Below are 25,905 nucleotides of genomic sequence, written 5' to 3' on the forward strand. Positions count from 1 at the left end.
TGGCATGAGTGACTCTCAGCCCACCCAAGCAAAGGAGACAACAACACAGCTGTCAGTGACACGGTATCTCTCAGAGCCGACAGAGAACATGCAGACAGATTCACTGGCATTTTGGGCACACAAGTCCACTGTCTGGCCACACCTAGCCAAAGTGGCTCAGCGATATCTATAATGTCCACCAACCAGTGTGCCCAGTGAATGTGTCTTTTCAATGACAGGGGATATCATGAGACCTCACCGCTCAAGGCTGGCACCAGAGTTGATGGAAATGCTAGTGTTTTTGAAAGTAAACCTGCCTTTGCTTGAGTTTCCAAATTTTCCCTGTGAATGGCAAGATGAATAAAAGCAATTGAAAGCCTTGCAGCAGCTCCAACTGCTTCCAATGCTGCAGATAATATAAGCACTGCAGCACATGTATCTGACCTGAAACGCTGTGCCTGTGCATCCACTGTCCAGGCCGTATGTCCCTACAAGGGCCTGACCTCCAATGCTGTGCCTGACCGTCCACTGTCCAGGCCGTACATCCCTACAAGGGCCTGACCTCAAAATCTGTGCCTGTCCGACCACATTTGGAATGTAAAAACATAAAACGTTGACTTAAGATGTTTGGATCTTGCATATTTCATATGCTCAATATTTCTCAAGATCTTGCCAACAGTAATGTTTCTAGTACTATTGAAAATTGGTGGTAGTTGTACTCTAGTTCATCCTCTCTGTTCCCATTGTTTACAGAGGCACTGTGTAAACCACAAAGTCAACATAAGTTGATATTGTAGATTCTGACTTGAGTAGCAGTTTCCTTATTTCTGAGAGTTCTTCCTGTTCCTTTGTCATCAGCTGAAGTGCATAAGTGCAGTTAATAGCTTCTGGGTATTCAAAAATAATCTCCAGCTCAGTTCTTGCTTCACAAATGGCAGTCTCTATTGCTCTAACAGCATCCTCTGTTGAATTATCTTTCAGAAATGAAAAAGATGCCATTTTCATCTGGCAGTGAACCAGTTCAGGAAGAAGTGACAGGTCAAACCACAACATACCTGCACAAAGGAAATCCTCTATTACTGTGCCTGTCCATCCAGGCCTTATGTACCTAGGTGGGATTGACTCTTTCCTGTTTTACTATGCCTGTTCGTCCAGGCCTTATGTCCCTACAAGGGTTTGACCTCTGTCCTCGACTGCTGTGCCTGTTCGTCCAGGCCTTATGTCCCTAGGTGGGCTTGACCTATGTCCTCGACTGCTTTGCCTGTCAGTCCAGGCCTTATGTTCCTAGGTGGACTTGACCTCTGTCCTGTATTGCTGTGCCTGTTCATCCAGGCCTTATGTCCCTCCCTCTCTGTTCTCGATTGCTGTGCCTGTTCGTCCAGGCCTTATGTCCCTAGAAGGGTTGGACCTCGATTGCTGTGCTTGTTCGTCCAGGCCTTATGTCCATATGTGGGCTTGACCTCTGTCCTCGACTGCTGTGCCTGTTCGTCCAGGCCTTATTTCCCTAGGTGGGCTTGACCTCTGTCCTCGATTGCTGTGCCTGTTCATCCAGGCCTTATGTCCCTAGGTGGGATTGACTCTGTCCTGTATTGCTGTGCCTGTTCATCCAGGCCTTATGTCCCTCCCTTGGATTGACTCTGTTCTCGATTGCTGTTCCTGTTCGTCCAGGCCTTATGTCCCTAGAAGGGTTGGACCTCGATTGCTGTGCTTGTTCGTCCAGGCCTTATGTCCATATGTGGGCTTGACCTCTGTCCTCGACTGCTGTGCCTGTTCGTCCAGGCCTTATGTCCCTAGGTGGGCTTGACCTCTGACCTCGAATGCTGTGCCTGTTCATCCAGGCCTTATATCCATAGGTGGGATTGACTCTGTCCTGTACTGCTGTGCCTGTTTATCCAGGCCTTATGTCCATATGTGGGCTTGACCTCTGACCTCGATTGTTGTGCCTGTTCGTCCAGGCCTTATATCCCTAGGTGGGATTGACTCTGTCCTGTATTGCTGTGCCTGTTTGTCCAGGCCTTATGTCCCTACAAGGGTTGGACCTCAATTGCTGTGCCTGTTCGTCCAGGCTTGTATCCCTACATGGGTTGGACCTCGATTGCTGTGCCTGTTCGTCCAGGCCTTATGTCCCTACAAGGGTTGGAGCTCTATTGCTGTGCCTGTTCATCCAGGCCTTATGTCCAGTCCTAACGGCTGAACCCTCGTTGCAAAGGGAAACCTCAGTCTCTGGCAATTAAAACTAATAATCCTTCACAGCATGGATTCTTAAATAAAACAAACAGTTTTCTTTAGTTTCAGGGCAGAGAAGAGAACTTCCTCTGTCTTGCTTATGAAGTCATGTTCTGTTTGCAAATGCTTAAATCCTAACAATTTGTACCATTATACAGTCTAGGGGCCAATCCATTCCAGGAAGCCCTTTCCTGCTCAAAGAAAGGGAACTCTCCCCGGTGTTGCAGCCTATCTCTTAGTACCTGTTGACCCATGTTCAGAATGAGAAAAGATCTCCAAGGTACTTAGACTGTGGCAAACACAGTGAGACCATGCTCACAGTAAGACCCTGCTCCACGTCACCATGCTTTGAAGGCTAATGCCCCACTCTGGGGGCCAACCCATTCCGCGGAGCCCTTTCCTGCTCAAAGAAAGGGAACTCTCCCCGATGTTGCAGCCTATCTCTTAGTACCTGTTGACCCATGTTGAACCGCTGTTCACATGGCACCCTGCTCCAGGTTGCCACGCTTTGAAGGCTCTTGCTCCACTCTAGGGGCCAACCCATTCCAAGGAAGCCCTTTCCTGCTCATAGGAAAGGAAACTCTCCCCGGTGTTGCAGCCTATGTCTTAGTACCTGTTGACCCATGTTGAACCGGTGTTCACATGGCACCCTGCTCCATGTCACCACGCTTTGAAGGCTCGTGCCCCACTCTAAGGGCCAATGCATTCCACGGAGCCCTTTCCTGCTCAAACAAAGGGAACTCTCCCCGGTGTTGCAGCCTATCTCTTAGTACCTGTTGACACATGTTGAACCGCTGTTCACATGGCACCCTGCTCCACGTTGCCACGCTTTGAAGGCTCATGCTCCACTCTAGGGGCCAACCCATTCCGGGGAGCCCTTCCTGGCTCAAAGGAAAGGGAACTCTCCCCAGGTGTAGCCAGCCTGTATCTACCCTCTGACCCATGTTGAACCGTTGTTCACATGCACCCTCCTCTGTCTCAGCCTTGAAAACTCTCGTTTGTATATCCGCTACATCCACCAGATTTTAAAAGACCAGCGAGAAAATTAAAAAATTAAAAAAAAATAAAAGACCAGCGAGAGCTCACTAGATGCCAATGGAAACACCCCACTCTAGGGGCGAACCCATTCTAGAGAGCCCTTTCCTGTAGAAAGGAAAGGGAACTCTCCCCGGGTGTAGCCAGCCTGTATCTACTCTCTGCCTCTGTGCCTTGCTGCCATGCACCAGATGACTCACTCAACTCCTTGCGGTGTTCTGGCCACTATCATAGTTGCTCAGTGTGTTGGTGCTAGTCTTTCTGCTTGCTATCTTGTCTTGACGCTTTGCCTGTCATGCTGCCTTCGAGGGTTCATGCATCTGTTATCGGTGCTCTCTTTTGAAGCTGTGGTGTGTTTTTGACACTCTCGCTATTATGCTTTGTGCCTCTGTTAAAGCACTCTTGCCACTTCTGGTACCCCTTTCCCCCTTTAAAGTGCCTTAGGCTATTCATGCCACTTTGGTGCCACTTTGCCACAGTCTAAGTACCTTGGAGCTGTTTTGTTGTTCTGATGATTGCTCCCCAGAAGTTTCATCAAAATTGATAAGAAAACCCCAATTCTGCAGCCAAAAATAGGCTGCAAATACTTCCCCCATCGACTTTAATGGGAACCGGAAAACGAATGCACTTATCAATGTATCGGGGACGCCATTGGACGAATGCAATGAATTTGCCCGCCGACGAATATGAATACCGAATCGGATGAATCCATACCCATATACGCATCCCTAATAGGAGGTTGAATGGTGAGGGTGAAAGAAGCAGGAGAAAAGACAAAAGATGAGTAATTGGTAGGATGAGGAAAGGGAAAGAGTGGGAGGGATGAGAGGTTGGATGGTAGGAGGGTAGGAAAAGCAGGGAGAATATTATTTAAATAAGTAACGAAACACAGTTGCCTCAAAGCATGTTTATTTCTAAGTGGAGAATGACAACTATGCAATACCATTTGGCATCAAAATTGATTTCATATTGGCTTTGGCTAGTAGCAAAAAAAGATTATGGATCATATTTCCAAAGATTTCCTATAGGCGTAGAATAGAAAGAATTACAACTCTTTCAAAAATACGGCTCTATAATACTTGTTCCATACTGAGCATTACAACATGCTGGGGATAATTTTGAGTAACCTGCCTAGTTGCAGAATTCACATAGATACGCATAGACTTTTGTATGAATATACTTGCCAGCCAAATTTCAATCTGAAAACTAGGATGCTGGGCTTGATGGATCCTTGGTCTGACCCAACATGGCAATTTCTTATGTTCTTAGCTATCTTAAACTATACACATACAAACAGTACACATACTTTGCAGCTGCTGTTTCTCCGGGCAATTGATTCGGGCGAAATAGCATGAACATGTTTGAAAATCAAATGAATATGCACTGTTTTTCCTTTCTCCTTTCTAAGCAGTCCTTCCCTCTCATCAACACCTCATCTAAAAATAGATATGCTTTTAGTGTGAGCTCAACTTTTAACCAGACCTATTTACCTAGGTTAATGGCTTTGAAAATTGTTTTCATTACCATTCACCTACACAAATCTATACTTTCAATTTGTTGGTTCATTTTTAGAGTAATTTTCAAATTGACTTCTGTGGGTAAAATAGTGCTTTACCCACAGAAATGACCATTAGGAAAATTTCCCGACTGAGATGCATATAATTTCAAGTGCATCAGAGAGAAGTATTCTGAGGGACAGAGCCAGGGTAGAACTTGCATACACGCATCCTTTTTGATTTTGAAAAGTATAAGCCTGATTTTCAAAAGCATTTACATGCTTAAAAATGGATTTTACATGTGTAAATGCACTTTACCTATGTAAGTAAGCTTTTGAAAATTGCTACAATATGTCATTGAATTGACAGTAGGTATTACATGCATTAAGTGCATTTAATGTAGATAAATGGCTTTTGAAAATTGCTATGATAGTATGTTACATTTACATGTGTAACTCTTTTGAAAATTCACCTGTAAGTGCAGAAATTTTCCTGATATAAATTATATTTATTAAAGTTGAAATTAAACAAATGCTGCATTTATTCCACATACTAGGACAAACATTTCATACCTTTAGAAAAGTCCTTCTCAGCCTGCTTATACTGATGTAACATGCTGTGCAGATTTGCCTTGTTGAAGTATATAATTGCAGAAAATGGAGAGATAGAAATCGCCTTCTCAAAATCTTTGAGTGCTTCCTGGACATTTTGTAATAAAGTATTAGTAATCGCTCGATTCAAGAGTGTGGATTCATTTCTTGGGTCAAGATTTAATGCCTTAGAATAGTAGTCTCTTGCCTGTAAAATATATATAATAAGGCAAGTTAGATAGAATGTTCAAGAAGATTTTTTTTCCCTATTTTCAACTTGCAGTGAACTTTGCTAATCCACAGCCTGTGTATTAAGAAAGTTACTTTATAAAGAACACAATTATGGGCTCCATCAATTTTTTTCTTTTTTTAATCTCTCTTTAGTCCAGAAAATATAGCAAGGGCACATGTTATTAACCCTGTACCACAAGTTAATGAGAAACAAATATCACAACATTCAGTTAAGAAATTGGGCATTGTATGACAAGGTGGATATTAGAGATGTGAATCGGAACCAGAATCGGTTCGGTTCCGGTTCCGATTCAAATCTTATAATTTTTATCGTCTGGCCCGATTGGTTTTTTGTTTATTGGCTGCGCCCGATCCGATAAACAAAAAACCCACCCTGACCCTTAAAAACTGACCCCTTAGCCTCCCCCACCCTCCCGACCCCCCCAAAAACATTTTTAAATTACCTGGTGGTCCACTGGGGGCGCCGGGAGTGATCTCCCACTCTCGGGCCATCGGCTGCCACTAATAAAAATGGCGCCGATGGCCCTTTGCCCTTACCATGTGTCAGGGTATCCATGCCATTGGCTGGCCCCTGTCACATGGTAGGAGCACTGGGTGGCCGGCGCCATCTTTAAAAATGGCGTGGGCATGGCCAGCGCCATCTTTAAAAATGGTGCCGGCCATCTAGTGCTCCTACCATGTGACAGGGGCCGGCCAATGGCATGGATACCCTGTCACATGGTAAGGGCAAAGGGCCATCGGCGCCATTTTTATTAGTGGCAGCCGATGGCCCGAGAGTGGGAGATCACTCCCGGCGCCCCCACTGGACCACCAGGTAATTTTAAAACATTTGGGGGGGGGGGGTCGGGAGGGTGGGGGAGGCTAAGGGGTCAGTTTTAAAGGGTCAGGGTGGGTTTTTTTTTATCGGGCCATCGGCACCATTTTTATTAGTGGCAGCCGACGGCCCGAGAGCAGGCGATCGGTCCCAGGGCTTCCACTGTACCACCAGGTGATTTTAAAACATTTTGGGGGGGTTTGGGAGGGTGGGGGAAGGTAAGGGATTATTTTAAAGGGTCGGGGTGGGTTTAGGGGTTGTTTTGGTGTGCCGGTTTTCCCGCCCTCCCCCCAAATAACTCCCGTTAGTGGACACAAACCCAATTAACGATTTTTCACGATAAATCGGGGGAATTTCTATTGTATCGCACTCTTTAATGATTTTTGACGATTTAAAAAATATCGGACGATATTTTAAATTGTCAAAAAACAATTCACATCCCTAGTGGATATATCCCACACCAAAAGAATGAAACACCATAATAGTTTAAACTATCGTGAGGCAAGTGCTTATGCAAGACTGAGACTCTCAGATTCTTCCTGCTGCTGTGCAGTATACAATGGGATAGATTTTTGTCTGGGGCAATACTGGATGAAAGCACCAGGGAAGCCTGTTGACTTTCTCAAGAGGCCTACATAAAGAGGGGGTACCCTACTGCAATCCCAATAATCTACCCCGCAACAGGGTTTCTTGCCAATTTAGGAAACACCAACTTGTCAGTGTTGCTCGTAGAAGTTAGGAGAAGGGACTAGGATGGGAAAATAAAAGAAACTTTTCTGTTCAAGGCAGGATGAGAGATTTCTGAAAAAAAAAAGAACAATATAAAGAACTACAGTGTACAAAGAATCAGACTTTAGATGAGTGCAACATTTTTTGTGTAACCGAGAGTCATTTTCAGTTACCAGTAAGCCCTGGGCATTGCCAGGTAATATAAGTTACCAAACAACTGGAATCAGGCCCAGCGCCACTGGGTGTGCAAACCATGCAATTGCACTGGGTGGGACAACCAGTGGGACGGTATCAGGAGAGGGAGAGGTCTGTGGTACCGCTGGTGGACACAATCCCACTGGTGGCAGAACAAGCAGGAGGCCACAGCAGAAGAGGAAGCCCATTGAGCAGCTCCTCTTCAGGTGCTGGCCCCACGGTATTCAACACTCCCGAGATGAGAATACGTGAGTGTTGAATTACCTCAGGGCCAGCACATGAAGAGGAGCTGCAGAACGGCTGCTCTCCCCAACAAAAAAGGAATAGGCTGACACCAGCAGCAGCAGAGGAAGAATGATCCATGGACCCTGACTGTCTGATCTGCATGTGTGTGTGAGTGAATGGGAAGCTGCCAGTGTTGAGTGTGTGTGTGTGAATGGGAAGCTGCCTGGAATGAGTGGATGTGTGAATGGGAGACTGCCTGGGATGGGTGTGTGTGTGTGTGTGTGTGTGTGTGTCAGAGAGAAAGAGAGAAAATGGGAGCTGCAAATGGAGTCCAACCTGGCATCATCTGAAATGAAGATGAGGGCCTGGGGCTGCTGGTAGATCCCAACCAAAGAAGAGCTGGAGATGCCTGCGGGTTTGTCTGAGAGGGAGCATATGTATGTATGAGCTTGTGTGTGTATAGAAGAAAGAGAAGAGAAAGTTTGTGCAACCCACTGCCACTACTCCTTGACAATCCCAGGGTGACTGGAAATCAAAAGTTCCTAGGTATGGAGAGCGTGAATTTTTAAAATCCTTTTAGTTTTATTTTTCAGGTGTTATTTGCTGTGTCTGCTGTTTTGAAATATTTATTGGTGTTTGGAACATTTAAAAAAACTTGTATATGAGTTTTTAATTATTTGATCTTTTATTCATCAGCTTTTTTTAAATATTATTAGTATGTTTTTAGTATTATGATTATGCATTTATTTTATTTCTTGATTTTATTGTTTGATGTTTGAAGAATGGTGATGGTTCTGTTTTTCATTGTTGCACTGCATAGAGTCTGGCTTCTTGCGGTTTCCAGTTCAGTTTTTTGTCTGCACATTTGTATTTCTGCTTTGTGATGGCTCTATTCTGTATTTGGTGAGGGTATGTTTATGTTCTACATGGGTGACTGAGGTGAGGCATTTTCCTAATAGGAAGTGTATTAATGTATTCAGGTTTTCACAGAGGGTCAAGCCCACACCCAACACACATCACAATAGGCCTAATATCATATGGGTTCCAAGTGTCTTTTCTGATTTCTGGTTGGCATCACAGTAGTGCATGTAAATATAATGTAAGTGAAATTTTTACCTCGGAATGCTATACTTTGATATTTTTCACGTAAAATATAAATTCATAATTCTTAACTGTGTTTGTAGAATGGGGAGGGGGGCATTATGCAAGGCTATAAGGTTCGCCTAGGCAGGGCCAGTGCAAGGGGATTTGGTGCCCTAGGCGAGCCTTCTCCCTTGCGCCCCCCCCCCCGGGGTCGCGCCGCCACCCCCCGGTCTCGGCCCTGACTCCTACCTCATTCTCGATCACACCCGCCGACTGTGTGGTTTTCTGGGTCACGAGAAGGTTGGGCACTGCTCATGGCCCGCCAAATCTCCACTCCTCTTTGCCACCGCTTGCGGCCCCATATGGCTCGCACCCAGTGGCGCACCAAGGGTCTCCGGCGCCTGGGGGCCAATGCATTTGTGTGCCTCTCCAGCATCCCCCCTTAATCCTTCTTGTATTAATGCTTAAGGTCATAGAAAATCAGTGGCGTCTCTAGACAGAAGAATTGTTGGGGGGGGGGGGGGGGAGCCAAAATGACATTTCTTCATCACACCATCTCTATAGCATGGATCCTGCTTTAAAATTGGTTATAAAAAAAAAAGTGTTAATAAAAAAGTCCATAGGGTCTTCTGCATAATTTTAAAAAGCTGGCCAATTTCACACTATAAAATTATTTGATAGCCTCATTCAACTAATTCTATATGGCTATGAGAGTGAAGTCTGGAAAATATAGGAAGGGACAGAATGTCAATACAAATCCAGCACCTCCAGTTCTGCAACTCTGGGCATCCACTGAAATTCCCCCAAACAATGGAGCTTGGATATTTCCCTTACAGCTCATCATACTAAAAGATATTTTCAAATTCTGGTGTCACCTCACAGTAACAATAGCACAAACACCTTCCACTGCCAGGCACATTGTGAACTAACACAAAACCCTGCAAAAAAGACACTCAAAATCTATACTGCAATCCCATCATAACATAACAGAAATAACACCAAGGACTCAAACAACAATAACCCTACCTGTGAAAAAGCAAGGGTAAATATTACACTGGGTCCTAGAATACCAATACACCACCTACTGAGGAAACAAAACAAACCCGATTGCTATAGATCCCTATACAGACACTATATGCTAGCAGAATCTCTCATCATGGTTACACACACAGAGCAGAGACAGACCCTCATCAAATACAGAATAAAGCCACATAAAGTATAAATAGAAATGTGCAGACAAAAACTGAACTGTAAAATGCATCACGCCAGACTCTATACAGAGTAACAATGGAAAAACAAAAATTTCACCATTCCTTGAGAAACAAATCAATAAAATCAAGATATATAAATCATTAATCATAATTATAAAATCATACAAATAAAATAATTTCAAAACAGCTGATGAATAGAATATCCAATAATTAAAGACTCATGCAAATTTTGAAAGCTTTACCAAACACCAATAAAATATTTCAAACAGCAGACACATCACATACTACCCAATAATTAAAATGGTAGTCAATCAAGAAAAATGAACTTAAAAAGCTACCTTTACTTACCCTCTCCAGCAGTTCTCCTACTCCTTTCCCTTGCAGGCCACACCAGAAGCAGCAGTAGCTGCTGAAGCTATCCTCACAGTCCTCTTCCTTAGGAACCACAAACCGTCTCTTCTCTCTCTCTCTCAAAAACACACACACACACACCAGTCACACCCTCAGGACCAGTTTCTGTCTCTCACACACCAATCATCTCCCCAACCAGTCTCTTTCTCTCTCTCTCTCTCACACACACACACACACACACACACATACCAGTCATCTCCCTGATCAGTCTCTCTCGCATATACACATGTCACCTCTCTCGCCAGTCTCTCTCAATCACACAAAGCTCTCGCTCTCTCTTACTTAAACACAGGTTTTCAATCACACACATGCTCTCTCTATTTCACCTACACACAAGCTCTCAATCACACACAGGTTCTATCTCACTTACAAACAGGCTCAATTACATACATGTCCTCTCTCACAGCCACAAGCCAGCCAAAAACATGCTCCATCTCTCTCGCACACACACATTGACACACACAAGAACCCTCCCTGACTCACATATACACCACATACATACAGAAGCACCCTCCCTGTCTCACATATACACCACACACATACAGAAGAACCCTCCCTGACTCACATACACATTATACTCTCACAGAAGCACCATGCTTTCAGACTTGCAGCATTTTTCACTTTTACTAAAAGTAAAAGTAATACTCCCAACTGTTATATAAGAAAACCACATTCCTATCAGAAGGCGAAATGACACCCTTCCTTCAGGTTCTGTCCTCCCAAGGGACAGCCACCCACACCATACAGTTTCTCTTGTTTTACGCTTTCAGGCAATAAAGCAAGTGTCTTTCTTCAAACTATCAGTCGTATGATTATTCATGTGGGAGATATGGAACAGAAAGACATCCTTAGTCAGCTTCCCTTTTAAATGGGAAGATTCCAGTCTTAGTCATTTAAAAATATACATTTTCTAAAGGCTTAAAAAAAAACCAAAACCGTTTCAGATTGGAACTATTCTAGTCTTCATGCTTAAATTATGCTTTAAAAAAAAAACACAAAAACAAACCCCTCCTGGCATCAGTATCTTAAATTTGTGATTTTGCTGAGATGAACATTTTAAATACTTTAATTTTTTTTTTTTTGCTTTAGTATTTGTCTCTACCCACTTTGTTAAATTTTATTTTCCAGAAGAGGGATGCTTAAAATTCAGAAATTTCATCTTTCATCCAACTTTTCTAAAGTTGCACTACCAGCACAATAGTTGAGGTATATGTACTATCACATTTCATTTTTTTAAACTGGCAGATTCCTTTCTCACATACATACCGCATACACATACACAGGAGCACCATTCCTTTCTCACATACACACACACACACAGAAGCACCATTCCTTTCTCACATACACATCACTTACACACACACACACAAAAGCTCCATTCCTTTTCCACATATACATCACTTACATACACCCACAAAAGCTCCATTCCTTTCTCACATATACATCACATACACACTCACAGAAAGAAGATCGGTGCAGCCAGTCTAGCTGATCACGTGGCCGAAGAAAGGAAAATCGGCACAGCCGGAGACCAGGCGCCGAGACTTAGGGGACGCCGCGGCAGGCAGCCAGCCCCCAACTCGCCCTGCCTCCCCCCCAGTGCCACCCTCCCGAAGCCTCCCTGGTGGTCCAGCGGAGGGCCCGGGAGCGATCTGTCGCTCTCGGGGCCTCGGCTGCCACTAAGCAAAATGGCGCCGGTGGCCTTCAGTTCCTACCATGTGATGGGGCTACCGGTGTCATTGGTTGGCCCCTGTCACATGGTAGGGGCTAAAGGTCACCGGCGCCATTTTGCTTAGTGGCAGCCGAGGCCCCAGGAGCGGCAGATCGCTCCCGGGCCCTCCGCTGGACCACCGGGGGAGGGGGGGGTGTCGGGAGCATGGCACTGGGGGGAGGCAGGGCAAGTCGGGGGCTGGCAGAATTTTGAAAGGGTACTTTCTGCCCTTTCAAAATTCTGCTGCCTGCCGCGGCACCCCCTAAGTCTCGGCGCCCTAGGCAAAGGCCTAGCTTGCCTAGTGGTTCCTCCAGCCCTGCGCCTAGGGCACCTACGTAATACCCTTGTACCAGCCATGGGTTCAGGGGGAAGGGTGGGGGTGTCTGTTTTTAAAGTTTGTATCACTGAATAGAGCTGAGCTTTATTTTGGTGGGCCCAGGACAGAGAATGAATGAACTGGGGGGGGGGGGGGGGGGGGGAGATTACAGTAACTGTTCACGTAGGGCAGCAAAAAAACTAACACCAGTCCTGACTGGAATTTCACTCTAAATGCTGTGACTATTTTCGAGGAAAAGACATATAAATGAAAATATTTTAAACAAATTTAGAATGACCATCATAATCACGTTAATGCAGTGCATTAATTACTTTCAATGACTAATGTCCACAATTACATCAACATGATTATTCAACTGAAATCGTGGTTCATGTAAATGAAATCCACCTTTTTTTGTTTGTTTTTTAGATATGCAAATAAAATAATATCATGAATACTCAATTAACTTATTTTTCATTTATCTGAAAAGGTAACAAAAATCCACTAATGGTTGTTAGTAACAGGGGTGGATTGCAGGAAAATATCTGCCTAGAGAATTTTTACAAAACCAGCCCATGGGGTATCTGATGCCCTCATGCACTTTCCCTGCGGTACATGTGTCAACAGCTCCCAAAAACACACCAAGTTAATCCTGGAACCCAGCAGAACTGAGCCAAAATATCTCCAAAATAAATTTCATCTTTACTAAATAAGAAGTTGAGCACATTCTAGACCAGGGGTGAGCAGAGCTGCCGCCCCTGTTGCATCCATGCAAATTGGTTGGGCCCCCTACACACCTGCTTATATCTCTTATAGAATATATCCTGGATTCCCAGTCTGGCTCTTGAACAGTTGCAAGTAATGACACTGCCAGCCAGTGTCACATATACACATACTCACAAACAGACTTTTAGATTGCAGAAACTTTATTGGCACATACACAAATACCTGGGATCCTGCCAGGTACTTGTGCACTGGATTGGCCACTGATGAAAACAGGATACAGGGCTTGAAGGACCTTTGGTCTGACCCAGTATGGCAAGTCTTATGTTCTTATGTTAAAACACATACTCTTTCTCAGACACAAAGACACACCCACACACTGAGAGTGTATGTATGTGTCAGAGAGAAAGATACCCACACACACACCCTCTCTCACAGACAAAGTGTGTATGGTGTGTGTGTGTCTCTCTCTCGCTGTTTAACACAGACACACAAACACTTTCTCTGACAAGCTAATGTTGTGCTGCTGCTTATGTGCTCACACAGTGAATACCCCCAGCTCAGCACTGCTGCTTCATGGTGTTAAGTTCTTGCTTGCTATTAGCCCTTCCCCATTCTGCAGGAACTCCCTCCCTTTCCCAATCCCATTCTCTAGGAGACTCACTGGTTCCACAGCCAGCTGCTTATCTTAGAACTCAATACGCTCACCTTAGACAGAAGCCTCCACAACACTGCATAGGCACTTCCTTCTGGTTTACCCCCATCTTTCTGGTTTACCCCCATCGTTCCTGTGCCTGTAGCTTGCCGCCACTTCTCCGCAACCCTGCCACTACTCTAGTGCATTCTCATTGACTGCAGGCTTTGCAGCCTGCTGCTATGATGGTTCCCCAGGCTCTGCTCTGCCTATCGACTTCAGGGGAGCGGGGACCAGAAGTGACCCATACTGTCCCCTGGGCTTATAAAAAGAGAATATTAAGCCCTAGCCGAGACTGGGGAGATCCACTAAGCCCAAGTAGCAAAGCACTAGATGGAATCCTGCTTTCTTTTGTGGAGTCAGTGCAGCTAGAGCTGGTACAAAGGTATTAGATGTCATAGCCTAATTTTACTGCCTTGCACACACTCCTGGCCTCACTTTTCCCACAAATAATCAAAAAAATTGTATTTATAGTAACTGATTTTACATGATAAAGAACAATCAGTGTTTTAAGGTAAAAATATCACTTACATTTATTTACATTCACTGTTGTGGTACCAACCAGAAAACTCTGCAAAAAAGACACCTGCAGCCATGTGGTATAAGGACATTGTAAAGCATGTCGGCCCTCAGCAAGCTTTAAGTAAACTGAATTACAATATAGTAAACCTCCCATACGAAAACAGCACTAACTGCCAGCACTCAAACAGAAACAACCCTACCTATGAAAAGGTAACACTCCATGCCCTAAAATACCAATACGCCTCCTAATAGGAAAACAGAACAAATCAAAATTCTATACATCCCTACACAGAAACTACATGCTACCAGAAAACCTCTCCTCATTCACATATGCAGAATAGAAACAAACTTTCACCAAACACAGAATAACGAGATCATAACATATTAACAGAAACATGCAGACAAAACTGATTTGAAAACCACAAGTCATAATTTGTATGCAGTGCATCAATAGAAAAACTGAAACATCACCACGCCATATAAAACATCAAACATCAAACATCAAGAAATATAAAGCATCATGATAGTAAAACTGTAATTATAGAACAAATATTTCAAAACAGCTGATAAGAAAATCAAATAATTAAAAATTCATTAAAAATTATTACAATTTCCCAAACACCAATAAAATATTTCAAAATAGCAAACAAATCAAATAACATACAATAATGAAAATAATTAAGGATTAAACACAATTGCCTACTCTCTATGCGTGGGAACGTTTGATTTCCAGTCATCCTGAGATTGTTTGCATAATAATGGGGGGAGTGGGAGTGAGGCATGTAGACTTTCTCCTCACATGCATTAATACACTCATCTACTCATACACATTCTCTCTCTTTCTCTCCCATATGTTCTCTCATGCTCACTCGCACATGCTCTCTTTCACACACACACACATACACACACACACACACACACACACACAAACACACACACATGAACAAACAGATGTTCTCTCTCTCTCCCTCTAACATAGAGGCAGCAGCAGTTTCTTCCTTGGGCCTCAGCAGCATCACTCACACTGTGGTGGAGGTGCTGCTGCCCCTACTCCACTACTGGGGCAAAGGCAAAGAGCTAGACAGAGACAGAGGAAACCTAGGAATTAGGAACAGCCCTTCAGTACTACAAGTCCCAGGTTCCCCGGCACTGAGGCAGGGGGGCAGGGAGGTGGGAGGGATCAAGCCAAAGGCCCTGGATTCCTAGGGAGCTGGCACGAAGGTACAAGGCAGCTCTAGATTGGAAAGACATGCTGCACGAAAGGCATGGGACTTCTCCTCAAACACGGGAAGCAGAGCGCTTCTTGAGATGGGAGGCAGCAGAGCTTTTGGATCCAGAACCTATGGAGACTAAAGAAAGAGAGGAGTCCCAAGACAACCCTGTACTCATGGATACCTCATAATATTTTTAGAGGAGGTAGGCCCCAGCTGGGGGATTAGTTCAAAGCTCTTTCATACGTTAAAAGAAAAGAAAACAAGTAGCAGAAGAATGCATACAAAATGGATTTCAGAAAAGGAGGGAGGTTGAAATCCCCAGCAGCATTATACTGCTGAAGGAGGGAACGGGTGTGCTAAAGAGACTAAACACATTTTGCTGCTAAGGAGAAGTTTACTGTGATTATTACGATGGGATGTTAAAAAGAAAAAGAAAAACTGCTGGCAATCTCACAACTTGGTGAGAAAGCCTTTGTATGGAGTTTTGTTTTTTTTTTCATTTGTTTGGACTCTGTTTTACCCATAGAGACTGAAAGGGACAGCACTCACCTGGGTTTGCTAATTACAACTGCTGCAAGTGAGCAGAGAACTGGCTACCAGCAGGGATTTTCTTTTTTTCGGACTGAAAGCTGTAGCAATGTTGTGGGAAGATGGAGACCTTAAGCATGGGAAAGCTCAAAGGCCTTCGCAATCTGTTAGGGAGCACTAGGAGAGCGGTCCCATTTCCAAGGAGATTGTGTGCCCTTGGACCTCGGCACAACCCCAGAGGACTCCAAGACAGAACCGAGGCTGGTGAGACATGTCCGAGACTGGGCTGAGACCAGGAAGCCAGGCCCCTGCCAACCTGCGCAACCTGAGTGAGACCAACCATGCAAGGTTGGTCTCTGAGTGGTCCTCTGACTACTCCAAGCCCTTTCAGACCTGCCACTGGGAAGGGCAAAGGCAGCAGGCCGGACAGGAGACGAGGGCAGATGAAGGCTCTGGAACATGAAGACTCAAGATAAAGAACTTGGAGACATGAAGACACAGACAAGAAGCTTGGGACGTGAAGACTCAGACGAGAGGCTTGAGCACGAAGACTCAGGATCAAGGTTCAGGAACAAAGTCTAGTACTGGATTGAGGCTACAACACAGCACACCCTACACAGCCCACCACAGGGTGGACCCACGGGACTGGTCACGGACCATGCTTGAGTGCGAGGTAGACTCCAGACGAATACGTGGAAGATGAAGTTGGAACATAGCAAAGATTCAGTAGAAGCCTGTACCGAGACACGCCCTACACAGCCGCCCATGGCTGGACATGGACCACGCTGGAATGGAGCAGGTTCAATCAGAGTCTTAGGCATGGATGGAGCAGCCACAAGAACATCCGAGGGCCGAGACAAGATTCAGGGTAAGGGACCAAGACAAAACTTGGCTTCAGGCATGAGACAGGGGACCAAGGCGAGATTTGGCTTCAGGCATGAGACACGGGACCAAGACGAGACTTGGCTTCAGGCGAGAATGACCCTCCAGAGGCTTGCGCTGCAGAAGAGAAGACAGTCTCATGTCACGAGGTGACGAGACATGATGTGGCACGCCAGAAGAGATAGCAATGAGGAACCAAGGGTCCAGGAAGCAGAAGCGGAGACGAGGCATCAGGAAAGAACATCAGGAAGAGCACGAAACATCAGGACAAGACGAGAGATAATCCAGAAGAGCCAGGAACATGAAGAACGATGAGGGATCCCATGAAGAACAGGAAATACCAGCAGGAGTGAAGACGAGTAGTCCATAGAAGAGACTAATTCCTTGCGAAGGCAACGAAGGACTGGAAACTGAGCCCTTAAATAGGGCTAAAGATCAGGAGACGCCCAGGGAGGAGTCCAGGAGGAGCCCAGGGCATTTCCGGCCATGGGCCCTTTAAATCTATGAAGGAGGCGCGGCCCGCGCCTGAGGAAACAGGAAGCAGGAAGTTCAGCACCGTGGAGAGTGGCCATACTGCCGCTGTGAGTGCAGGAAACGGAGCAGGCCACGATCAGGCCTGATGTTAGAACAGCAGCGTCCAGGCCGCGAGGGACAGCTGGGAGCGGCTCCTAGCCGCAAGTGAGGCCAGGGACTGTGGCCTCCGGACAGCGAGGCTGCAGAGGGCATCGGCGGCACTCCCTGCTGCAAGAGGATCACAGTGAAGGCGGCTCCATGCCGCACAGGAAGCTAACATCTGTGGCTCCTGTCGTGAAGGTCGACGACGGCTCTGTGCCACGAAGGTAAGTGTAGGAGTGTAACAAGCAATCATTGAAGTTTTGCCAATTGGTGCTGCAACGTTTACTCAGTTTTTTTTTCCCATTTCAGTCTATGGTGAGGGGGGAACCAGGGCTTGCCCCAGCTTCCTGGTTACCCCCCTGAACGATTGCTGGGGGGTTTTTCCCAGTGACTGGGGGTTGAAAATGGGGCATCCAAATGGCATGGGCAGCAGCTTACCTGCTGCAGTTTTGGGACAGTGTCCTCGCCTAAGTTTGGAAAGAATAGGCCAGAGCTCAGGCTTAGAGCAGGCATTGACACTGTTGGAAGTTTTTTTTTCCTTGAAGTGAGAGGCTAACGCCACTTTGGGAGACAAGAGGACAAGATGTTAAAGGTTGTTTCTTCGGGATATGCATTACAGGCGCTCAAGGCCAAGGCAATACCGGATTGCACCGCTCCTGCCCAGGAGACCAGAGAGGGGAGACTACTACACAAACATACATGCTGTCTTTCTCTCATACATACACAAGCTCTCAAATGCTCTGTCACACACACACATGCTCTCTCTCACACACACACACGCTCTCTCTCCCTGGAACGTGTAGTCAGCAGCAGCCTCCTTGGGCCCATACATCATCACTCACATACACATACAAGTTCTCACACATGATAATGTTCACACTCAAGCTCTCACACATGCTATTTCTCACACTCACATTCACACTAGCTCTATGTACTATTGCTCACACTCATACATGCTCTTGCTCACAAACACACACATAAGCTCTCATACATGCTATTGATTATACACACACTCACACACACACTCTCATCTTCTCACTCTGTCCCTGGAATGTGCATAGTGCAAGCAGCAGCCCGCAGCATTCATCGTCTCTTCAGCTGCGCAGCCCAATCCAATGCAATAGCCTTCTCCCTTAGGCAGTATGGCCCACACCAAAGCGGCAGCCTCTTCTCTTATGCATGGGGGTCGAGCCAACACCAGTCTCTCTCTCACTGAACCTCTTCATCGGCTGCCGGCGGCACAGTGGAGCCCCTTCTTCTGCCGCTGGCTTCAGGGGAAATGCTGACTGCACAGCAGAGCCTCCTCTTCAGCCCCCAGTGGCACCACTGGGCCTTCTCTTCTGCCTCTGGCTGCAGGGGAAATTCTGGTGGCCCCACTGGGTTTTCCTATTGCTGGTGGAAAGTGGTGAAACCAAACCAGCATGTCATTTCACAGCACCTCTGCGGGGGCCTTCTCTAGTGCTGGTGGGGAATGGGAACCTCGCTAGTACATCATTTCACAGGGCCTTCTCTAGTGCTGGTGGGGAGTGTGATCCCTGCCTCTGCTTAAGTCACTCTGTGGCTCTACATGCAATCAGCCAGATCCTAGTTTGAAGCCCACCAGAGAAATGTTTGCCTCGCAGTGCACCAGATAAGACAAAACACAACATTCTTCCAGAAATTAAAAGACATTTTGACAAATCCAAAATTGACTTTATTGGACAGCTTGGTAGGCCAGATTATATTCACTAAGCAGGAACAGTTGAGAAAGTAGAACAACCAGCAGTAAGGAAGGTCAAGACAAGGAACCTACAAATCATGCCAACATTGAAACAGCTTCATTTATTACATGTGCTGTGGCTGGAGTTCAGAATATGATTATTACAGACATTTTTCAAACAAAATGAAAGAACCATTGCACTTGTAGCAACATTTGTTTTTAGTGAAGTTCTAAAATGTATTTGTAGGGTGCTTTAACATTGTAGACATAAATAGATTAAACATAACTGATGTACTTGTAAGATAAGAGAGGAAGGTATCAGCAAAAGGACTCATTTGTCATTTGATTGGTTCAATTCAATCCTGCAAGCTATTCATACTGCCAGAGGTTCCAAAAAATTAATAGAGGGCAGACAATGGTGCATTAAACCATAAAAAAGGACTAGAAGGGAACAAATTTAATGTTCTGTCCCTTCTTTAATCACACATAAAGTGAATTTTCATTCATAAGCACAATTATATTTAGTCTCAGAAGCATAATTCTAAAAGGACTTCAGAATTCTGCAATCCAACAATTTCACATGTAAACTTGGTTTTTATGTTCCTTCCCTCTCTTCTCAAACAACATTAACTGTGAAATCTTACAATATTAGAAATCTTACAATATTAGAGGTGAATTTTGAAAGCTGGACAAGCGCCAAAATCAGGAGATGGGTATGGATTTAGCACTTGTGCATGTCCACCCTATTTTATAAAGTGGGCAGATGTGTGCACAAGTGCCAATATGTGCACATCTCGCATTGGAAGAAAAAAGGACGTGGTATGGGCGTTCAGGACGGAGCCAAAAGATGTGCTCGCAAGTACCTCCATGCCTGGATGCATGCCCAGGTCCAGTGTAATGTAACTTTACTTCTGCTATAGAAGAAGTATAAGTTAAAAAAAACAACAGGCATTTGAGAACGGTTTGAAGGGTCTGGGGTAACTGGAGTAAATGGGGGGAGTACAGGCTGTATAACTAGGGGGTTTTGAGAGGACCTAAGAGAATATTGGGCGAACTGGTGGATGATTTGGTGAAACTGGTCCTTGGCAAGACACACATCTGTTTTAAAATATAGGCAGTTATGCATTCATAAGCAACTTATTCTGCAAGATGCACACAAATTTAAAATTAGGTTCATACGCACACATGCCTAGACTTTTTTATAAAGTGTGTCGACGTGTGTCGACACACATGTGTGCCTGTTTGAAAGTTGTCATCTCAATCTTTAAAGGGATACTTTTTATGTGCATAAACCCTGATTTTATGTACAAATTGCCTTCTGAAATCAAATGGGATTTCACAATTTTGCATGTACTTTTCACCACATTCATGGTACACATTCCAGGGGGAGAAGGTGAGGCAGGAAAAGCATTTATGCACATGCTTTCAATTTTCAAAAGTATGCACATAAATATACATGCTCAGGAGCAGGTATAACGTCCTGTGCATATGTTCATGCATCTAATTGGCACAACCCAGGAATTTTCAAAGCAGGCTTATCCACATAAATCAGCTTTGAATATTCTGGCTAAAGTCCGTGGGTAGTTTGTATCCACTGACTTTAACTCTATACATTCTACTGACACTTGCTCTCTAAAATCTCTAAGGTACCTGTCATTTCTTTACTGCTCAATTGCTAGATCTCATCTCAAAGCTTTACTATTACAACATTTTCCTTTTGCTCTCAAACTTATGTAGCTCATTCAAAGTGCTGCAGTTTTCATATACTGTAGCCTATAAACTTCCCTGCTCTTCTTGGACAGTCCTCTTTTTGTTAACTTTTATTAACTCTGTGCCTATGTATTGTTCAATGGTTAGACCGCACCTTGAATACTGTGTACAATTCTGGTCGCTGCATCTCATTGATTTGGAGAAAGTACAGAGAAGGGGAACCATAATGATAAAGGGCATGGATTGGCTCCTCTATGAGGAAAGCCTAAAGAGGTTAGGGCTGTTCAGCTTGGAGAACAGACGGCTGAGGAAGGATATGATAAAGGGAGTAATTTTACATCTAAGTGGAGTGCAAGATTTGGTGAGAGAGGTAATGGTGATTGAATTAAAGACTGGAAGAGGGACAATAAGTAAATCCATGGCTGTAGCACTAAACTTTCAAAAGAGAAACTTTGAAAAATGAGAAAAATAGTGAAAAAAATTGAAAGGTGCAGCTACAAAGGTAAAAAGTGTGCAACAGGCGTGGACATTGTTAAAAAAATACCATCCTTGAAGCACAGTCCATATGTATTCCTCGCATTAAGAAAGGTGGAAGGAAGGTCAAATGTTTGCCAGCGTGGCTAAAAAGTGAGGTGAAAAAGGCTATTTTATCCAAAAGATCTTCACTGAAACTGGTTTGATTGTACTAGAATCCGGTATAGAAATAAAATAAAATAAATAAATACATTGGAAGAAGGACCCATCAGAAGAAAATAGGATAAAGCATAAACATTGGCATGTTAAATATAACACATTGTAAGGCAGGCTAAGAGAGAATTTGAAAAGAAATTGGCTGAAGAGGCAAACACTCACACGGTCGCCCGTATGACATAGTGAGGGCAAAGGTAGCGCCGGCGCCATTTTGAAGATTGGCAATACGGCCTGCGTGCAGGAGGTCGCTCCCGGACCCCCGCTGGACTTTTGGCAAGTCTTGTGGGGGTCAGGAGGCCCCCCCCCAAGCTGGCCAAAAGTCCCTGGGGGTCCAGCGGGGGTCCGGGGGCGATCTCCAGCAGGCGTGACGTCGGGAGCCAGGAAACAAAATGGCGCCGGCGCTACCTTTGCCCTGTCACATGATAAGGGCAAAGGGCCACCAGCGCCATTTCTCAATGCAGCCGTGGCCAGAGAGAGAGAGGGAGATCGCGTCGGGAACCCCCAATGGACCCCAGGTAATTTAAAACATTTTGGGGGGGTTCGGGAGGGTGGGGGATTTCTTTTAAAGGTTTGGGGTGGGTTTTAGGGTTTTTTTGGTGTGCCGGTTTTCTCGCGCCCTATTTAACGATACAATACAAATGCCCCTGACGATAAATCGGGGGCATTTGTATTGTATCTGCACTCTAACGATTTTGGACGATTTTAAAATTATCTGACGATAATTTTAATCGTTCAAAAACGATTCACATCCCTATTAATTAATAAGCAATAGTACTTGAGAATTATTTAATGTTTGGGTACTTGCCAGGTACTTGTGACTTGGATTGGCCACTCTTGGAAACAGAATACTGGGCTTGATGGACCTTTGGTCTGACCCAGTATGGCAATTCTTATGTTCTTAAAATCATGAAAGGACTTGAACAGGTAAAATGTGAAATAGTTATTTACCCTTTCGTATAATACGACTAGGAGGCACTCCATGAAGTTAGCAAGTAGTGTATTTAAAACAAATTGGAGACAATTATTTTTTATTCAATGCACAATTAAGCTCTCAAATTTGTTGCCAGAGGATGTGGTTAAGGCAGCTATTATAGCTGGGTTTAAAAAATGTTTGGATAAGTTCCTGGAGAAGAAGTCCATAAACTGCTGTTAATCAATAGGGAACAACTACTGCTTGTTGCCGGCATTAGTAGCCTGAGATTTATTTAATGTTTGGGAACTTGCCAAATACTTGTGATTTGGATTCACCACTGCTGGAGACAGAATACTGGGCTTCATGGACCCTTCTTTTGACGCAGTAAGGCATATCTTATGTTCTTATGACTGGCATTGAGCAGATATCTCCTCCTAGTCATCATGAGTTTTGCATGATCTGCAGGTCTGCAGCCTCCTGCACTGGACTGCTTGCCCTGTCTGGGATCTTTGACATGCATCTATAGTGCTTTCACATCCATAACATGGGTCCTCATGAAGGAAAGGAATACAGAGCTGACAAGTTGATACTTGTTACTAGTGCTGCTGTAGGGATGCTGCAGAAGCACAAAGATTGCTGATGGTGGGTGGGGAGGATGGTGATATTAAAGGGTGGAAGAGAGGCCTAGGCCCTGTCTTGACAGGTTTGAGAGATGTGAAAATATTATTTTTATTTTCTCATAACTAAGGTAAACATATATTCTGCCAAGATGAACCCAGACTTAAAAAGTCTTCAGGCCAAATTCAGATAAGTGGAGAAGGTAGTCTGGTAAATTTGGTGGAAGACAAGAAAATACATTTTCATTCTTGTCTGTGTATCACATGGTGAGCCTCTTTCATTTGAAAGCATAAAAGATCTGGTTGAAGGTTTTCTTGCTAAATGTAGCAGCTTAGAAACATTGCCTGAATGTACCAAATACTGTACAACAAAAATTGAGTGTGCACATCCCATATTCAGATGAAGCAAGGTGCCATCATTCTGTGTCATGAGCACTGGAAGAGGCTTCAGTTGAATTGGTTTCTTTATTAATAATTGAAAAGATGGGACAGAAAGGAACTATTAATATCATAGATCTCTGTTCTGCTTTCAACTTTACCAAGGCCTTGGCTATGAGGGTCAACAGGGAGTAGGCATAAAGGAGGCCTGTTTCTCACTTGATTGAGAAGACATATTGCACTAGTCTGGGTCAGGAATTCCTCCTGGAGGAAAATGTTTGGACTTTTTTTTGTGAGATTGATAGCAAACTAGTCTATGCTTCAGGTCCCACATCAGAGAAAGGTATCGTCTATCTGTTGGTACAGAGACACCTCATAAGGGTCAAAGACTTGGTTCAGTCTGTCCTCTATTACGCTGTCTTTCCCTGGTAAATATGTAGCTTGAATAATGGATGCATGTGCTATTCCCCATCTTCAAGTATTGATGGTTTCTAAACAAAGAGAAAGGGAATCTGTTCCCCCATTTATCGATGTAAAATATGACAACTTGATTGTACTTATTCAAATTGACAATCTTGTTGGCCATGTATGGAATGCTTAACATCTGAGAGAGCAAGTTAAGAACATAAGAACATAAGAACATGCCATACTGGGTCAGACCAAGGGTCCATCAAGCCCAGCATCCTGTTTCCAACAGTGGCCAATCCAGGCCATAAGAACCTGGCAAGTACCCAAAAACTAAGTCTATTCCATGTTACCGTTGCTAGTAATAGCAGTGGTTATTATTTAAGTCAACTTAATTAATAGCAGGTAATGGACTTCTCCTCCAAGAACTTATCCAATCCTTTTTTAAACACAGCTATACTAACTGCACTAACCACATCTTCTGGCAACAAATTCTAGAGTTGAATTGTGCGTTGAGTGAAAAAGAACTTTCGCCGATTAGTTTTAAATGTGCCACATGCTAACTTCATGGAGTGCCCCCTAGTCTTTCTATTATCCGAAAGAGTAAAAAACCAATTCACATCTACCCGTTCTAGATCTCTCAGGATTTTAAACACCTCTATCATATCACCCCTCAGCCGTCTCTTCTCCAAGCTGAAAAGTGCTAACCTGTTGATTAGTAGAAGCTATTCTGAAGAACAAAATTACTGACTGTGACCGTGGAAACCTTCCTTAACCAGTGCTGGACCAGGCATCTAACCTGGTCCACCTTAAAAGCTAGAGACATAGATTTTAAGGTGGCGGAACACCGGAGAACAGGAATAATAGTTTGGGCTAGCTGGGAACAGACAGGCTCCGGTTCTCCATAAGAAGGCAGTTGCTGTAAGAAGGTGAATACTGAAGGAAAAGAATGATTGTGAATACTGAAAGTGACTACTAAAGATAAATGCTGAGATTTGAATACTGGAAATAAATGCTGAGTGTGAATGTGGATGAACGTAAGCCACTTTTTAAAATAAAGTTTATATAAGAAAAGTCATAGCCCTTGTGTGTCTTTCCTCTGGAGAGTTACAGACCGCCTGTGCTATCACACAGTCAAGAGAAAGAAGTGTTGGTGAAAGTATTTGCAAAGGCAGAAACTCATACCAGAGAAAAAAAAAGGAGAGAGAACTTTTTTTCTGGGAAACCTGGTTTAACTCAAAAGCCTGGCATAGAGTAGAAGGTCTGTGAAGAGGAAGGATTGTGGCTAAATATTGCATAGGGCACAGGAGCATGTAATGAAGAAAAGTGTACTAAAGGGGTCTGGCTGCGGAAAAAAGACAACCATTAAAGTTAAAAAAAAATAACAGGCCAAGGAGAATAGCTTCATCTGTGAAAGGGGAAAAAAGTGAGTCAGAGCTAGACAAGCAGGATTTCGTTTTGAACGACAGTGTAGTCTAGGGAGCAACCAGCTTTTTCAACAGAGCACAAGAGAACTAGTATAGAATCTTTGCTTCAAACCTTCTTAAAGGAACAATGGCAGCAGCAGAAGCAGCTGGAACAGGGCTTTAAGGCTCAGCAGCAAACCTTTTAACAAAAGAAGCAAAGGCTGAGCCAGACCTTGAGAGAATTGCAACATCAGTCTCGACCCCTGATGCAGAGCCAGACATATTGCTACAAGCGCTGCTATAAGAACAACAATCACTGCAGTTACAGAAGCAGCTGGACACCACTGAGAATGAGGGGAGGCAGGAGGAGATAATGAAATCAGAGAAAGGCTTGGGACCTGTGGAAGCAGAGGAATGTGGAGATCAGAGTATACAGGAGGAGGACGTGGGGTGCACCAGATCCAGCACTACTGGGAGGCTCTTCCTTAAGGATACAGACATAGTTACAAATGAAAGCCAAACCCCAGCTCTGGCAGGACCAAAGGAGGAAGGCAGAGAGCCAAAGGAACCAGTGCGCACAGAACTGGAGCAGGCTGTGGAAGGAAAACCAGAGCTGCACAAACAATCACAACTGGT

The 25,905-nt window shown here is 44.4% G+C and overlaps 1 protein-coding gene across 1 annotated transcript in view; it reads right to left on the bottom strand.

Moving 5' to 3' along the window:
• TTC6 (tetratricopeptide repeat domain 6) overlaps nt 1-25,905 on the bottom strand; it is an 832,741-nt gene that overhangs the window by 39,181 nt on the left and 767,655 nt on the right. Inside the window, exon 31 of the mRNA XM_029598902.1 lies at nt 5,309-5,534. Coding sequence (XP_029454762.1) covers nt 5,309-5,534 — 226 coding nt within the window. The remainder of the gene's footprint in view (nt 1-5,308; nt 5,535-25,905) is intronic.

Source organism: Rhinatrema bivittatum, chromosome 4, assembly GCF_901001135.1.
Source record: "Rhinatrema bivittatum chromosome 4, aRhiBiv1.1, whole genome shotgun sequence".
In the NCBI taxonomy this organism is placed as follows: Eukaryota; Metazoa; Chordata; class Amphibia; order Gymnophiona; family Rhinatrematidae; genus Rhinatrema; species Rhinatrema bivittatum.